Here is a 13,286-nt window from a genome sequence, read left to right on the forward strand (position 1 = left end):
TCATGGCTCAGACCACTTGTTTTGATGTGCCACACAACAACCTTTTATTTACTTTCTGTTTTCCCCTTTTGTCCCCTCAGACACCCCAAATGCCTTTCGTCGTTAGAGACAGACCCGGGAAACCACCACTGGCTGCCCTGACAGACTCCATGAGAGGCAGCCTCCTCTCTGCTGCCCCTGTGCCGAGATCACTCATCTCTCCCTGCCCGCTCCTGCAGGCAGGGTGCCCGCATTGGTGGTGGCTGTCTGCTCCCCCTTTCCACAGGGACAAGGAGCACGGCAGGCTCACCTCTTTTAGAAGGAGTGCAACAGCACTCCCCTTCTCTCTCTCCCCTCCCTGCCGGGACCAGAGTTGGGACCCTGGGCTCCTCCTTCTTCCATTCGGGGGAGCGCAATAAGACTCCCTAATGCAGCTATGCACAGTGGACCTGGCGTTAAGGTTGCAGGCCCCTCCCTTGTCTCTTGGGGGCACAATGGCCTCCCCACTTCTTTTGCGGTGGTGGAGAGGGCCCAGAGTTGGGACCCTGAGCCCCAGTGCATTAAACCCAGCCTGGGGGTTAGGATCCCTGGGCCATCAGAGCTTTAGGAAGGGGTACACTCAATGCATGCCCCTCACAGGTCCAAAAGTTCATGCCAGTTCTTGACCGACCACCAAGCCCTGGCCCACTCCATGAGTTTGAAATCATCAGGCAGTAGATGTCAATGGGGGTCAAAGGTCAAAACTTTTTCCTCCTCACATCTCGGGCCAAGTTGAGCCAGTTTGCTCTTAGGTCAATTTTGCTGCTGGTGGCAACTCCTAGCCACTTAGAATTGTTGGGCGGCCTGGCCTCTAAGGTGACAAACTTTGCAGGAAGCTGGTTCCACAGGATGCCTGCACCAGTCCTTCTCCTCTGGTGTTTCTTTCCTCCTTGGTGCAGGTAAAGTTCTTCCCTCAGCTAGTCCTCAGGCAGTGTAAAGTGACCGGATTAACTGGTCCTAGGGGTATATCCACTGGTCCAGGGGTCAATTTTAAGTCAGGGTCCTCAGTTCAGGTGGGCATCGGGGGGTTCCTCCTTCCAGTTGTCCATGTTTTCCACCAACAATTCCAGTGTCCAGGTCCAACAAAAAGCACAATAATAGTGCCCTCCCCCTTGTGCAAGATGTTTGAAGTGGGGGGTGGATAATTCTAGAAACCAGCCACACCTGGCCAATACTAGGTATGCAGATTTTCTCTCCACCCTGCCCCTACCCTCCTGCAGAGCATGCTGGGACAATTCATGATGGCACTGCTCAGGAATTACTAGTCACATCTCCTCTGGGGGACTCAGCTTCGCTACTCGCTGACTTCACTGCCAGGTCCTTTCCCACCAGGATGACCCATAATTGTACAGAGATCTTCCTGGAACTCTTAGATTTGATTTTGACGTGCATGTTCCACTCCATTTTGATATGTCACTGGACTCTGTAGGCCAGTGGTTCCCAACCTTTTAACTTCTGTGGACCCCCACTTTATCATTACTGGAGCCCAGGGACCCCCAATGTGTCTTTTTTGTAATCTGGGGACCCCCCACTGAGTCATTAATGAAAGATGGGGACCTAATCTGGTAATATTATTTCATTTTCTAAGCAGTCGCGGACCCCCTGAGGAGGCTTCGCGGACCCCCTGTGGTCCCCGGACCACAGGTTGGGAACCACTGCTGTAGGCCAAAGAAAAGCAAAACTGCACTCTAAGACAGATTCAACCCTATGTGTATAACAGAGTGTCATTGCAGACAACACAGTAAACCACAGACTTTCCCTGAGTGTAAACTAACATTATAGAGCCTAGTCCATGTCAATATTTAATCCTGCAGAGTCCCCTCTGTACCAGGCTACCTGCATGCAGTTACCGGGCTGTGCACACATGCAGCCCACACATGTGTGCACACCTGTTGACGTGTAACCAGTTACCCTTGCTGCGTTTCAGCAGCCTTATCCTAAAAGGCAGACACTGTTAGTAAACGTGCAGTCCATTTCCTATATGAAAAGGTTCCCAACATTCCCTCGAGTCATCAGTCCTAAAAAGCCATTACACTTCCCAGTGGGAATATATTCCAGCCCATGGCATGCAGTGCCTGCTATTTTTTATGGTTTCTACTGGAAAGTGATATAATCTTATATAGAAGAACCCTAATGAAGTCCTTTTAGGACTAAACGCATTGACTCAGCTGGATTGTGTTACCAATAAAGTAGATTTTTTATACTAAATTATGGCTCCCATCTAATGATGATTTAAAAGAAGAAGAACATTTTCTTCAGCTTGGGTATGTATCATCTTTTGGATATGCTGAACTTCTAGAACAATTCATTTTGTGAACTCTGGTGTTCTCTTTTCTTTCTTAGTCTTATTCACGCGAGTGACTCAAACAGAGGAGTCACAGAAAAGGTGAGCACTAAGATATGTAAATATAAACACTAACACCCAAGTGTTGCCTTGGACGGCCACACTGTTCTAAATTGGTGAATACCATTGCAGTTCAATCCAGGCTAATTTTGGTTGTTTCTCCTCCCACATGCTCCTATCACTTACATCTATATCATATGTTGCATGCTTCTATCTCCCTTCTCTCGAGTGCAGTTATCTGTAATTTATCAAATGCAAATATCAACACCTTGATATGTAATCAATTATATAACACAAGTTTAACCCTCTAGCAGGCTCATGATTCTCAATATTCTCTACTGCAAAAAAGAAACAAATAATTCCCCAAATAACTAGTACAAATATGGATGAATAGACATAATATACCAATAAAGTCATAATAAAGAAGGACACATTTACTTTCTTAACTCTGTTCCCACCAACACCTTTTTCAAGGTCTTTCAATATAGCACAGGGGTCGAGGTGATCGTTGCCGCACCTTCATCTATAGTTATATGCACGGTTAATAACACTATTGGTGCTCAGCTCTTGAGGACCAACCCCATAGGCCTGAAATAACCATAGGTTTTAAACATTAAGAAAGGACCCGGCACATCAAAGTGTTTTTTAGTATCCAAGACATTATTGTCCCATATCTTTAAGTTGCATTTGAAATCACACAGTTCCACAATCCAATCTCATAGAATCACTGTTTTCTATTGGTCCAGAATAAAAATACATAATCCATAGCCAACGCGTTTCATCCTAACGGACTTCTTCAGGGCTCATGATCCAAACATTTGACGCGCTCCACAGCAGAACGCCATCCAAACAATATGCCAGCAAGGTATCAAAGTTTATCGTACTAGTTGAACACCCAGCGTTGGACATTCATAACCCTGTGCTACCCCACTTGGTCCTAAACTGGGCATCGCTAGAGCCACAAACTACCTAGAGACTAGATCACTGCCTCAAAATGTCATTCACAATCACACAACTATTCCACTGCTAAGCAGTGGTTGCTCATGGCAACATTCACTCCTGACATCCTAACCCTCTTCCCACTTCCATCTCTAAATAATGACTACACTAATTCCCTCCTACTTTTGTCTTAATGAACATTTTTCACATGTCACATATGCTTCATTCGCCAACAATGTTACACTACCATCATTCCACAGTGTGGTAATTTGACAGTTACCAACACCATAATTTCATCAGTAGTTTGTTCAGGTGCTGGCTCATCATACGTCTCAAGCACAGCATTCATTTGCACTACAATCCGACACACTTGCCACTCTGCATTCTATTTTGTCCAGTGTTGCTGCTGAACCAAAACTGCTTCCTCTTCACACAGATATGTTCTCAGTTCTTCAAGCCATGGCTCCACTTCCATGAAAAGTTTCTTTCCCACTTTTAATTTTATTCCCAAACACCAACAGGACACATGAAGAGGTGGGACTTGCCTTTCTAAATTACACTGAGTGTTGAGGGTTGTATGTCGGAACAACGCATAGCTTTACCACGCATACCGTTATATTGCAGGCATTACAACAAATGCATCTTTACCATGCATTCCTTTACCATGCATATCGTTACAACAACATGTCTTAGGGAAAGCGTTGGACTTTGGAGGTATAATTTACTATTCAAACTCCTGTCAGTACAACAATAGGGAAAGCGTTGGACTTTGAAGTCCACGCCACTTTCCCTAAAGCATGCCCTTGTAACCATATGCTTGGTAAAAGAATGTGTGGTAACACATTTTTTAACGCTTGCTGTGTAACGGCTTGTGTGTTCGGGCTGCTTTATAAATGCTGTTTCCCAAGTTTTGAAAGGGACATCAATATGTATTTCAAGTTGAACAACCTTAGACTCTGCTTTACCGACTCAAACATTTGTGTAGGTCTTGTACATTTTCGTGTAGTGAGAGAAGATCACTATGAAACTGTTATCATATTTAAGTGTTCCCACCCTCCGCAATGTTACAAGATGACGTCTCTATCTCTGTAAATAAACAGGTGGGCAATGATGGTCCTGTGAGGAGTAACTAGCACTAGGGCCAGTACCCTATGTGCTCTTCTATCACAAAGGGGACAGCCCCTTGGGCACCGTGTTCAGTATTGAATATTCAAGGAACAGCTCCAATGAGCTGTCATATACTAGTTCCTGAAATCCCTGCATTGGTAAGCTATACCTAGATGAGCATACCTCAGCATCTGTCGTTCATTCTTGCACTGTATTCGTTTTCGCTACCAGTGTTGTGAATTCGCCTTGCAATTGTGTTTCCTTGGCTAGCAACTGGCGCACAGTTTCTTCTGTAATGCGCACATTCTTTGTCAACTTGTGCATGTCAGTTCTTAAGAAACTGACATCCATGGAGGATGTATCAATCTTTATTTTCAGTGCCACCCTAGAGTTCTGAATGGCTGGTATGGTGTCCTTTGGGTGACAGCTCCATCTCCACAGTCTTCTGGGGCTTTCACACCCATCCCTGCACAGTTTCAGTGCTGCGCTCCAGCTCTGCATCCTAACTGATTATGTTGCTTTGGGTATGCCTTACCACCCTATCAATTACAATTTATAGGCTTGATGAGTGCCTTGGGCATCACATTTGGAAACTGCAACACCCTATTTCAAAGTACTCTCACTTCCATGTATTTTCTCCTTCTAACACTCCTTGTGCCCGACTCCAATTGTTTGATCTTTTCACTGGGTCCCTCTAGTCATGAGGATGTCCACCTCACTCACACCTTCATGGTCCCATAAGGCTGTCAAGAATTTATGCAGTATAAGTGTGGCTTTCCTGGCCATTCAGGATCAGTTGTACCGCAGCCATCTCACCCTCAGGCTCTCAGTGTAGTCTCATTTGGCACCATGTGTGCTCAAGCAGTCAGTTCTATTCCACCTTAGTTTTACAATTCTCTCTTGAAAGAGAGTGTTGAAGTTGTCTTGCCTGACTAAATTTGCTATTCTGTCCTGGTGATGTTTTGCTCTTTAAGAGTGAACCATTGTGCTTCTCTGTCTTTTGCTCACCACCGCCTCTACATATGACAAGACATTCTCTCTGTGTCTCCAACCCCAGACCATTTGATAAGTATTCTGACTGCCTCCGCCAAGTACATCATGCTTCATGTGCAATCTGCAATCCCATTCATCTGTGCACTCAGAGGATTTCTTCAGGGTTTTCAGAACACAGAGTTCTTCAGACTGTGTGCCTGATCTGCCCACACTCATGTGCTTCCTCTAACCTGCTCTTATCCGTTAACCTTATGCATGTGGGTGGGCCAGCTCTCTCCTTCCCACATGCTCCTTTTCACATCAGCCTGCTCATTTCAGATTAAGTAGCACCCCAAAAGTGCAGGTATATCCACAATGTGTTTTCAGCCAGTAACTCCAAGGAAAAGTCAATCAAAGGAAGGAGGAGGGCGCTCGTTGCCTGGCATACAGAAACACATTTGACCACAGATGCATTAAGGTAAATACCCTGCATGATACAAGACATTTTAATTTACTAACAAGTATTGAAGTTTTCATTGCTGTTTGCACAGTCAAGTGGTCTGTATTCCTGGATATATGCGTTTCTAGATTACTGTCATTCAGTAATATATCAATTTAGAGATACTTGGAAATGCTCTCCTAAAGTGCAAGGGGTGGGTGTTTCCACATGGAAATGCCGGCCAGTAACTACAAGGATAAGCCAATGGAAAGGGGGAGAGGACACTGCCTAATGTACCTGAACCCTCTTTCTCCAGATGCAGTATGGTAAAATACATTCTAAAATAAAAGTTACTTTAGTAATTTTTAGAAAGGATTCTGCCCGAGGAAGGCTTTTAACTACACCAGTTTATTTTTAAAATGTTGCAATTCAAATCCTTATTGACGACTGCTTTTCCAGGCAGCACTTACCAGAATCCAACACAAAACGCACACCATCTATTGTGACTGACGTTTCAGCAATGTTGGTAGATATAATGCACTTCCGAACACCAGCCGGGGCCATGTCAAAAACCTATGAAAGTAAAAGAAAACGTCACATTGAGAAAAGGCACATGCATGGTCAAGTAAAGGGAAAAGCAGAACACATGCACTTCTGAACAAAATCTGCACTGTATTCTCGTGTTTTGCTACAGAATGTATAAGGGTCAAGATGCCATGGAAGTAGTCACAGGTCTTTTGGCATATGTAAGAATTACCTGGACACTTTAAAAAGTCAAATTTTAAAACGGATCTCAATCAGCTTAAATCCCAAAATAATGTATAATCATGAAATATCTCGTAAGCCTGTGAGCACACTTTCCGGATAGAGGGGCAGCAACAGTACAGTGTTAGAACACAACCTTACACCTTCAAGCAGCCCAGTAAGAACAAGATGAACCCATCAATCCCCTGCTGAAAGTAGAAGAAAGTTAGTAGAGGACTTCAGGAATATCATTCTCAATTGACTAGAGCCCAATTACTTTGCCTCCGTTTTCAGCACAAAAACAAAAGTAGGCAGAGAAGGAAGAGGATAGAACAGGCAGGAAAGAAGAATAAATGAGATGCCTTCTAGTGAAGCCAAATGGCTAAGAATGCTGCACTGACTTTCCTTAAATATGGTTCATTACCTTATCCTGCTCAGCAATGGAAAGAGTGCTGTGGAGAGGAAGCACAATCCATCGCCTGGTGTGAGTGGCATAGGTCTGAGCAGCTTCCAGAATGGTGGTAATCTCTGTGACGCCACTGAGGAAGATGAGTAGGTCTCCTCGCTCCTCTGGTGGATATTTATGATCGATGGCCTGCATCACTCTCAGATAAGGTCTGGGGTCTAACTTTTCAGATTTGGAATTTGCTTCATCTTGTGGAATTGGCTGGTATATGACCTACCAGAAAAGAAAACAGGAAACATGATCTTGTACTGACACTTTGTCATTCACATGTCAATCAAAATTAGCAAAAGAACTGGCTTTGCAGTTAGGGTAATGGTAGTGAAAGATCGGGTCACGAGTGGCGTTTTAAATAAAATTTCTGTCTCTGGCTAAATGTAGTATTTCAGTACAGACCTCCAAATATCTCAAGTTGCCCAAACATCATATGTGTCACAGAATTCCTCAAAGTGTTATCCAGCATCACGTGTCCACATACCAGTATCAAAATGCTCCTCAAACTATTGCCCCCTATCAAAGATTTCTAAAGTATAAGTTTAGGCTATCTGGAATTCAATGGAAAAATAATAAGCAGCAGCACTGGAAGTTAGCATTACTGCATTGCAAGCCCGTTGGCGTTTGACAAATGTATAAAGAACTTCGCTCTTTTGTTCTGTGGTCTCTTTTTGAATTCCTTTCCTCTTCAGTGTCATCTACCTGGAAATAGACTACTTAGCATCAGTGTTTACCTTTGGCAACCTAGCAACAGGCAATGGCATGAATGCAGTAATGAAAACAGGAGAGCTGAACAGAGTTGTCAACCTAGGACAAGGATTTGGAAAGAACAGTTCAGGCACATTCAAAATATGAACAAACACTGTCAAAGTTAACAGGCCAGTGTGAGATATGGGTGGCAGCGCTGCCTCAAAATTAATAGTAAGAGATAAGATGCCAGGAAACATTTAGCTTGTTTTACTGGGCTTCTTCTTTGGACAAGGCAAGTTCTATAGTTGTCTAGAAAATCCACAGCTTAACCCACAGGAGTTTTCTTTGATAGGTTCCCCTTTTCCCAAAATCAGATTATTTCCTCCATTCTTTTCCAGGCACCCAACTTTTTAAGGCAGGCGACCCTCTCTCCACGAACCCACAGGAGAATTAAGGGTAGATATAAGTGGAGACGAGGACAGAAATAATTAAATTACAAATTAGAATAACAACTCTTGTACTACTGTCCTGATCTTTTTTCCTTGTCTTCCTCTTTTTAGAGTCTTTTACCAGTGACTCCGGAATTCTTAGTTTGCAAATTCTTCTCTCATATTTGCTTTGCCTGTACTTCTTTGCCGTACAACCCTCTGGATTCCTGACTGAAATGTCCGTCTCTGGTGAATTTCTGTGGTTTGTAGAGTATAAAACATTACGTTGTTACTGAACATTTCACCCAACTATAATGTTACTTTAACCTTTGTTTTTTTTTAGTTATAGTTTCCTTAGGGCGTGTATTAGTTGCTTGAAAGAACTCAAACTATAATTGCTGAATTTCTATGGTTTTCTACAAGTAAATTCAGGACCCAACTAACACATCCCTGTAAACTCTGTTTTTTTCAGTGAATCTCTATGGTCTTATTAATGTATAGTAATTTTAATTGCTATATGTGGAGCTATCCATCACTGCGCACAACCTTGCACCCTGCACTGCCTTCTCCCGTGCGCAGTAGGGGCTGTCCTCAAGGGCTGGCCTGCAGCCAGACCCTGCGGCCAACCCCCCTAACCAACCAACCTGATGTTCTGCAGCGCCCTTTGCGCATGCATAGTGAAAGTTCGCTGTGGCCTCTTTGGGTGTGAAAATAGGTGTGTGAGGCTATATCAGTGGATAAGAGTGGCTGTCACAGTGTCTGTCTGGGTGTGAGAGTGCATACATCAGTGTTTTAGTGGGTGCGTCAATGTGTGCGCGGGTCTGCGAGTGTGTGCATCAGGGTGTCAGTAGGTGTGTAAGTTGGTGTGTGACGGTCTGAGGGAATGCGTAACTGTCTGAGTGGATCTGAGTTTGTGCATGAGCCTCTGACTCGGGCTATGAGTGAGTGCATGAGTGTGTCTGTGAGTCGGAGTGTAAGTGTCTGTGTGAGTGGGAGAATTGATTGAAAGAGGCAGAGAGAAAGTGAGAGGGGGAGAGAGCTAGAGATACTTAGGCTTTGATGTCTGATACATTTAGAATGAGTTATTTGTCTCCAATTTAAAATATATATATATATATATATATATATATATATATATATATATATATATATTTTTTTTTTTTAATATGAGCTGTGCTTTGGAGGTTTATTTTATTATTTTTTTCTAGCCCTTTATGGGCTTTCATATCATTTATTTCCCACAAAGAATCAAAAGCCCTTTACAGGCTATCTGGCACCCCGGGTAATGCCTTAAGGGCTCTCCTGCTGTCCATATACACATTTTAAATTAAATTATTAAACAAATATATATGTATATATATATATATATTTTTTTTAAATAAAGTGCCTTCTACTGGCTACCTGGCACTGCAGGGGAAGCCTTAAGGCTTCCCTTGCAGTGCCACTGCTTCAGCAAACAGGGAGCTGCTTTGACAGCTGCTCCTTGCTTGCTAAAGCATTTGATCTCTGTCCCCTGCACCTGGGCAGGGGACAGAGATGAAACTTCGGATTTTGACAGTGGGACCTGCAGCCAAGCTACAGCGAACATCTATTTCCAGGGGTGGGCACCCCCAGGACATTGCAGGAGATGGCCCTGGGGCGTGGCCATCTCCAGGACCATCAGTGACTCAAAAAGGGCGCAGGGGTCCCAAAGTTGACCGCCTTTCTTTTTTTCTCTTTTTCATATTAAATTGAAAGTCGTGGGGAGGTCCCCAGGGCAGCGGGGGGCCCCAGGCCCCCCACATATAAAACAATAAAAGCTCCAGGGAGGTGGTGGTCCCTGGACCTGTGGGAGAGTCAGGAGGCCCCCCCACACTAAATATTTAATGCCCCATGACCTTTCCCACCTGGGGGCAAACAAAAAAAACAAGCACGGGAGCACACACTTTTTTTTTTCATTGTTTCGCAGCAAATGCGCTAATCTTGCAGCAAAAACATGTATTTCTAACAAATGTTTTTTTTGCTCTGCACCTCGTGCTAAGGTGTCAGGGTGTCCCTAACCTGGCCCCTTTTTTTTTTTTCTGGGACTCGGCTTCCTGATTTGAAGTGTTGGCAACCAATAAGAACTGTGCATTTCCGTGCACAAGCTCATCTTTCTTTGAGAATACTTCACGGCCAGAGATATACAAGTTTGAATTTCCCTACATTTCTGAAAAACGACTGAACGGATTTACTCCAAATCTGTGTGATCTGCGTAGTGACAGCCTGCTTTCTGCCAAATTTGGTGTAATTCTGTCCAGTGGCTCGGCCTCTAGTCATGTCTAAAGAATCTTATGGAAATAAACATGGGAGACGCAACATTTTTTGGGCCACTTTTTTCTCGAACCCCCCCACTTGACAGATCACCCTGAAATGTTCCATCCACAACAAGAATCACCATAACACTTTTTTTGGAAACTTTCGCGAAGATTTGTCAAACAGTGCCAAACATATAAGCAAATCAGAAAACGCTTTTCCAATGGAAACATAGGCCCTCATTTGGACTTTGGCGGTCAACAGACGACAGCCATATTACGAGTGCTAGCTGCTTTCCACCACAACTGAGGTGGAAAGCAGCCAGCAGTCATGCTGGCGGTCGGCGCTGCAGAGGAGGGTTCGGCGCTGCCACACCAGCAGGCATCCGCCCTCCATATTAGTTGGTTGAGGTGTGCTCCCCACCCTATCATGGAGGCATCCGTTGTTATTACGTATTGAGGCACTGGGTCTTGAAAAGGCCGCCCTTTGTTTAAATTTATAGTGTTCCACCACTGAAGCGAGGTGTATGTTTGGCGGTCTATCAACACTAGATCTTGAAGTTGACCCTGTGCCTGTGACCATTGTGATGCTAGGCTCTGTTGTAAGGGTGGTATGTGCAATCTTGCGTTTGGGACAATGGCTTTGCATGAGGACATCATGCCTAGTAGTTTGATCACTAATTTTACCTGTAATCTTTAGTTTGGGTGCATGGCTTGTATTACGTTTTGAAATGCCTGTACCCTTTGTGGACTTGGAGTGGCAATCCCTTCTGTTGTGTTGATTGTTGCTCCTAAGTATTGTTGTATTTGACATGGCTGTAGGTGTGATTTGTTGTGGTTGAGTGAGAAACCTAGCTTGTGTAGGGTTTCTGTGACATACTTCGTGTGTTGTGAACACCGTTCTTGCGTACTGGTCTTGATTAACCAATCGTCTAGGTACGGGAACACATGTATTTGCTGCCTTCTGATATGAGCTGCTACTACTGCCAGGCATTTTGTAAAAACTCTTGGCGCTGTTGTTATCCCGAATGGCAACACTTTGAACTGGTCATGTACCCCTTGGATTACAAACCATAAGTACTTTCTGTGGGAAGGATGTATGGGTATATGGAAATACGCATCCTTGAGGTCTAGTGTTGTCATGTAGTCTTGTTGTTTGAGCAATGGGATCACGTCTTGCAGTGTCACCATGTGAAAGTGATCTGATTTGATGTATATGTTTAATGTTCTGAGATCTAGTATAGGTCTTAGAGTTTTGTCTTTTTTGTGTATGAGAAAGTACAGGGAGTAAACTCCTGTTCCCTTCTGATGAATTGGTACTAGCTCTATTGCATCTTTTTGCAACAACGCTTGGACCTTTAGTTGTAAGAGATCCATGTGTTGTTTGGACATGTTGTGTGGTTTCGGTGGGACATTTAGAGGGAATTGAAGAAACTCTATGCAATAACCATGCTGGATAATGGCAAGGACCCACATGTCTGTTATTTGTTCCCAGTTGTTGTAGAAATTGGTTAGTCTCCCCCCCACTGGTGTCATGTGTTGGGGATTTGTGACATTGAAGTCACTGTTTATTTTGTGGAGTTTTGGGGCTCTGGAACTTCCCTCTACTCTTTGGGAACTGTCCTCCTCTGTATTGTCCCTGAAAACTTCCCCGCTGATATTGGCTTTGATAAGTGGGTCTTGTTTGTGAGGGTGAGGGCTCTGTGCTCTATCCCCGAAACCCCCCTCTAAACTGTGATTTTCGAAATGTGCCTCTGCTCTGTGGGGAGTAGAGTGCGCCCATGGCTTTGGCCATATCTGTGTCTTTTTTAAGTTTTTCTATGGCAGTGTCCACCTCCGGCCCAAACAACTGCTGTCCGTTAAATGGCATATTCAGGACGGCTTGTTGTATTTCCGGCTTGAATCCTGATGTACGCAGCCATGCGTGTCTCCTTATGGTCACTGCTGTATTTACAGTCCTAGCAGCTGTGTCGGCTGCATCCATTGCTGAGCGTATCTGATTGTTCAAGATACTCTGGCCTTCCTCCACCACTTGTTGTGCTTTTTTTTGGAACTCTTTGGGCAGATGTTCAATGAAATGTTGCATTTCGTCCCAATGAGCCCTATCATATCTCGCCAGCAATGCCTGTGAGTTGGCAATGCGCCATTGGTTGGCTGCCTGTGCTGCAACCCTTTTCCCCACTGCATCGAACTTGCGACTTTCTTTGTCTGGAGGTGGGGCGTCTCCTGAGGTGTGTGAGTTCGCCCTTTTACGAGATGCCCCTACTACCACTGAGTCTGGTGTTAATTGCTGCGTGATGTACACAGGGTCTGTTGGTGGCGCTTTGTACTTCTTCTCCACCCTTGGAGTTATGGCCCTGCCCTTCACAGGCTCCTGAAACACTTGTTTGGAGTGTTTGAGCATTCCTGGTAACATAGGGAGACACTGGTACTGGCTATGTGGGACGACAGTGTATTAAAGAGAAAGTCATCCTCTATAGGTTCTGCGTGCAGGGTGACATAATGAAACGCTGCTGCTCTTGCCACCACTTGTGTGTAGGCAGTGCTGTCCTCAGGTGGTGACGGTCTCGCTGGATAACAGTCGGGACTGTTATCTGATACAGGTGCATCATAAAGATCCCAAGCGTTGGGATCATCCTGACTCATCCCTGTGTGAGTTGGGGACTGCATCATTGGTGGAATAGCTACTGGTGATAGTTGTGGTGAGCGTTGTGGAGATGGTGGCGGAGTCACTTGTCTTGCCACCTTTGCCTGAGGCTGCTTGTCTTTCTCTTGGAAGGCAAGTTTTCTTTTCATTCTTATTGGAGGGAGAGTACTGATCTTCCCTGTGTCCTTTTGAAAGTGGAGCCTTCTTTGAGTGTAATCTGGCTCCCCT

General features: G+C 44.4%; 1 protein-coding gene across 4 annotated transcripts in view; it reads right to left on the reverse strand.

Moving 5' to 3' along the window:
* The window catches only part of DHX34 (DExH-box helicase 34), a 387,340-nt gene that overhangs the window by 305,866 nt on the left and 68,188 nt on the right, over nucleotides 1–13,286 (reverse strand). For all 4 annotated transcript variants that reach the window (XM_069207613.1, XM_069207612.1, XM_069207614.1 and 1 more), the window contains 2 exons: nucleotides 6,988–7,242; nucleotides 6,290–6,392 (listed from right to left, as the gene is read on the reverse strand). In XM_069207613.1, the coding sequence (XP_069063714.1) occupies nucleotides 6,290–6,392; nucleotides 6,988–7,242 (358 nt within the window). The remainder of the gene's footprint in view (nucleotides 1–6,289; nucleotides 6,393–6,987; nucleotides 7,243–13,286) is intronic.

Source organism: Pleurodeles waltl, chromosome 9 (genome assembly GCF_031143425.1).
Source record: "Pleurodeles waltl isolate 20211129_DDA chromosome 9, aPleWal1.hap1.20221129, whole genome shotgun sequence".
NCBI classification, from domain to species: Eukaryota; Metazoa; Chordata; class Amphibia; order Caudata; family Salamandridae; genus Pleurodeles; species Pleurodeles waltl.